The sequence below is a fragment of the Scyliorhinus torazame genome, chromosome 24, assembly GCF_047496885.1.
Source record: "Scyliorhinus torazame isolate Kashiwa2021f chromosome 24, sScyTor2.1, whole genome shotgun sequence".
Taxonomy (NCBI): Eukaryota; Metazoa; Chordata; class Chondrichthyes; order Carcharhiniformes; family Scyliorhinidae; genus Scyliorhinus; species Scyliorhinus torazame.
In genome coordinates this window covers 10,011,444-10,015,761 of record NC_092730.1, presented here as the reverse complement: position 1 = coordinate 10,015,761, position 4,318 = coordinate 10,011,444, and the positions used below count along the sequence as shown (strand labels likewise).

Here is a 4,318-nt window from a genome sequence, read left to right as displayed (position 1 = left end):
GTTAGATACAGAGTAAAGCTCCCTCTACACTGTCCCCATCAAACACTCCCAGGACAGGGACAGCACGGGGTTAGATACAGAGTAAAGCTCCCTCTACACTGTCCCCATCAAACACTCCCAGGACAGGTACAGCACAGGGTTAGATACAGAGTAAAGCTCCCTCTACACTGTCCCCATCAAACACTCCCAGGACAGGTACAGCACAGGGTTAGATACAGAGTAAAGCTCCCTCTACACTGTCCCCATCAAACACTCCCAGGACAGGTACAGCTCGGGGTTAGATACAGAGTAAAGCTCCCTCTACACTGTCCCCATCAAACACTTCCAGGACTGGTACAGCACGGGGTTAGATACAGAGTAAATCTCCCTCCACACTGTCCCCATCAAACACTCCCAGGACAGGGACAGCACGGGGTTAGATACAGAGTAAAGCTCCCTCTACACTGTCCCCATCAAACACTCCCAGGACAGGTACAGCACGGGGTTAGATACAGAGTAAAGCTCCCTCTACACTGTCCCCATCAAACACTCCCAGGACAGGTACAGCACGGGGTTAGATACTGAGTAAAGCTCCCTCTACACTGTCCCCATCAAACACTCCCAGGACAGGGACAGCACGGGGTTAGATACTGAGTAAAGCTCCCTCTACACTGTCCCCATCAAACACTCCCAGGACAGGGACAGCACGGAGTTAGATACAGAGTAAAGCTCCCTCTACACTGTCCCCATCAAACACTCCCAGGACAGGTACAGCACGGGGTTAGATACAGAGTAAAGCTCCCTCTACACTGTCCCCAACACTCCCAGGACAGGTACAGCAGGGGGTTAGATACAGAGTAAAGCTCCCTCTACACTGTCCCCATCAAACATTCCCAGGACAGGTACAGCACGGGGTTAGATACAGAGTAAAGCTCCCTCTACACTGTCCCCATCAAACACTCCCAGGACAGGTACAGCACGGGGTTAGATACTGAGTAAAGCTCCCTCTACACTGTCCCCATCAAACACTCCCAGGACAGGGACAGCACGGGGTTAGATACTGAGTAAAGCTCCCTCTACACTGTCCCCATCAAACACTCCCAGGACAGGTACAGCACGGGGTTAGATACAGGGTAAAGCTCCCTCTACACTGTCCCCATCAAACACTCCCAGGACAGGTACAGCACGGGGTTAGATACAGAGTAAAGCTCCCTCTACACCGTCCCCATCAAACACTCCCAGGGCAGGTACAGCACGGGGTTAGATACAGGGTAAAGCTCCCTCTACACTGTCCCCATCAAACACTCCCAGGACAGGTACAGCACGGGGTTAGATACAGAGTAAAGCTCCCTCTACACTGTCCCCATCAAACACTCCCAGGACAGGCACAGCACGGGGTTAGATACAGAGTAAAGCTCCCTCTGCACTGTCCCCATCAAACACTCCCAGGACAGGTACAGCACAGGGTTAGATACAGAGTAAAGCTCCCTCTGCACTGTCCCCATCAAACACTCCCAGGACAGGTACAGCACAGGGTTAGATACAGAGTAAAGCTCCCTCTACACTGTCCCCATCAAACACTCCCAGGACAGGTACAGCACAGGGTTAGATACAGAGTAAAGCTCCCTCTACACTGTCCCCATCAAACACTCCCAGGACAGGTACAGCTCGGGGTTAGATACAGAGTAAAGCTCCCTCTACACTGTCCCCATCAAACACCCCCAGGACAGGTACAGCACGGGGTTAGATACAGAGTAAAGCTCCCTCGACACTGTCCCCATCAAACACTCCCAGGACAGGTACAGCTCGGGGTTAGATACAGAGTAAAGCTCCCTCTACACTGTCCCCATCAAACACTCCCAGGACTGGTACAGCACGGGGTTAGATACAGAGTAAAGCTCCCTCTACACTGTCCCCATCAAACACTCCCAGGACAGGTACAGCACGGGGTTAGATACAGAGTAAAGCTCCCTCTACACTGTCCCCATCAAACACTCCCAGGACAGTTACAGCAGGGGGTTAGATACAGAGTAAAGCTCCCTCTACACTGTCCCCATCAAACACTCCCAGGACAGGCACAGCACGGGGTTAGATACAGAGTAAAGCTCCCTCTGCACTGTCCCCATCAAACACTCCCAGGACAGGTACAGCACAGGGTTAGATACAGAGTAAAGCTCCCTCTGCACTGTCCCCATCAAACACTCCCAGGACAGGTACAGCACAGGGTTAGATACAGAGTAAAGCTCCCTCTACACTGTCCCCATCAAACACTCCCAGGACAGGTACAGCACAGGGTTAGATACAGAGTAAAGCTCCCTCTACACTGTCCCCATCAAACACTCCCAGGACAGGTACAGCACGGGGTTAGATACAGAGTAAAGCTCCCTCGACACTGTCCCCATCAAACACTCCCAGGACAGGTACAGCTCGGGGTTAGATACAGAGTAAAGCTCCCTCTACACTGTCCCCATCAAACACTCCCAGGACTGGTACAGCACGGGGTTAGATACAGAGTAAAGCTCCCTCTACACTGTCCCCATCAAACACTCCCAGGACAGGTACAGCACGGGGTTAGATACAGAGTAAAGCTCCCTCTACACTGTCCCCATCAAACACTCCCAGGACAGTTACAGCAGGGGGTTAGATACAGAGTAAAGCTCCCTCTACACTGTCCCCATCAAACACTCCCAGGACAGGTACAGCAGGGGGTTAGATACAGAGTAAAGCTCCCTCTACACTGTCCCCATCAAACACTCCCGGGACAGGTACAGCAGGGGGTTAGATACAGAGTAAAGCTCGCTCTGGGCTCGCTCTGTGGAGTGCTGATTGATTTGTTTCTTGCTGCTGCAGGATTGACGACGCGCTGGGCAGACGCAGGACGATGGACCCGCCGTGGGCCCTGTTGCAGCTTCTGCCGGCCAGCAGCCTGCTGCTCGCCATCCTGGGGGGCGCCCGGCCGGCTCGGGGCATGGAGTCTGCGACCCCCACTGCCCCGCCCGGAGGGAACGGCAGCTGCCAGGACCTGTACGAGTGCGAGAGGGGGGTGATCCTGCCGCTGTGGCTGCCCCAAGACCCCTCTGTGGGTGACAAGGTGGCGCGGGCCATCGTCTACTTCGTGGCGATGGTGTACATGTTCCTGGGGATGTCGATCATCGCTGACCGCTTCATGGCCTCCATCGAGGTGATCACCTCCCAGGAGCGGGAGATTACCATCAAGAAACCCAACGGCGAGACCATTACCACCACGGTGCGGATTTGGAACGAGACGGTGTCGAACCTCACATTGATGGCGCTGGGTTCCTCGGCCCCCGAGATCCTCCTCTCGGTCATTGAGGTCTGCGGGCACAACTTCCAGCCCGGGACCCTGGGACCCGCCACCATCGTGGGGAGCGCTGCCTTCAACATGTTCATCATCATCGCCACGTGCATCTACGTGGTGCCAGACGGCGAATCGCGCAAGATCAAGCACTTGAGGGTGTTCTTTGTGACGGCCAGCTGGAGCATCTTTGCCTACATCTGGCTCTACCTGATCCTGGCGGTCATCTCGCCAGGGGTCGTGGACGTCTGGGAGGGCCTGGTCACCTTGTTCTTCTTCCCCGTCTGCGTGATCGTGGCCTGGGTTGCCGACCGCCGCCTCCTGATCTACAAGTACATGTACAAGCGGTACAGGGCGGACAAGAACCGGGGGCTGATCATCGAAACCGTGGGCGAGCGGCCGCCGGAGAAACTGGACATGGAGCTGGACGGGGCCTACAAGGGCTCGCAGGAGGGGATGGAGTCGCCGGCCGGCGAGAGGGACCAGGACGAGGAGGCCCGCCGGGCGATGACGCGGGTGCTGAAGGACCTGCGCCAGCGGCACCCCGACAAGGACATGGAGCAGCTGGTCGAGTTGGCCAACTACCAGGCCCTCAGCCAGCAGCAGAAGAGCCGGGCCTTCTACCGCATCCAGGCCACCCGCCGCATGACGGGGGCCGGCAACATCCTGAAGAAGCACGCCGCCGAGCAGGCCCGCAAGGCCGTGAGCCTGCAGGACGTCCGGGGCGGCGGCGGCATGTCCGCGGGGACCATCTGCTTCGAGCACGCGCAGTACCAGTGCTTCGAGAACTGCGGCGCCCTGAAGCTGGCCGTCACCCGGGACGGCGGGGACCCCGCCTGCACCCTCATGGTGGACTTCCGCACCGAGGACGGCACGGCCAACGCGGGCTCGGACTACCAGTTCGCCGAGGGCACCCTGGTCTTCAAGCCGGGCGAGAGCCGGCGCGAGCTCTCGGTGGGCATCATCGACGACGACATCTTCGAGGAGGACGAGTACTTCCGGGTCACCCTCACCAATCTGCGG

The 4,318-nt window shown here is 57.0% G+C and overlaps 1 protein-coding gene across 1 annotated transcript in view; it reads left to right on the top strand.

Moving 5' to 3' along the window:
- The first annotated feature begins 2,832 nt into the window (after nt 1–2,832).
- Nucleotides 2,833–4,318, top strand: part of slc8a4a (solute carrier family 8 member 4a) — a 903,507-nt gene continuing 902,021 nt past the window's right edge. The window contains 1 exon segment of the mRNA XM_072489334.1: nt 2,833–4,318. This exon segment is cut by the window's right edge and continues 299 nt beyond it. Within this exon segment, the coding sequence (XP_072345435.1) occupies nt 2,861–4,318 (1,458 nt within the window). The 5' untranslated portion in view covers nt 2,833–2,860.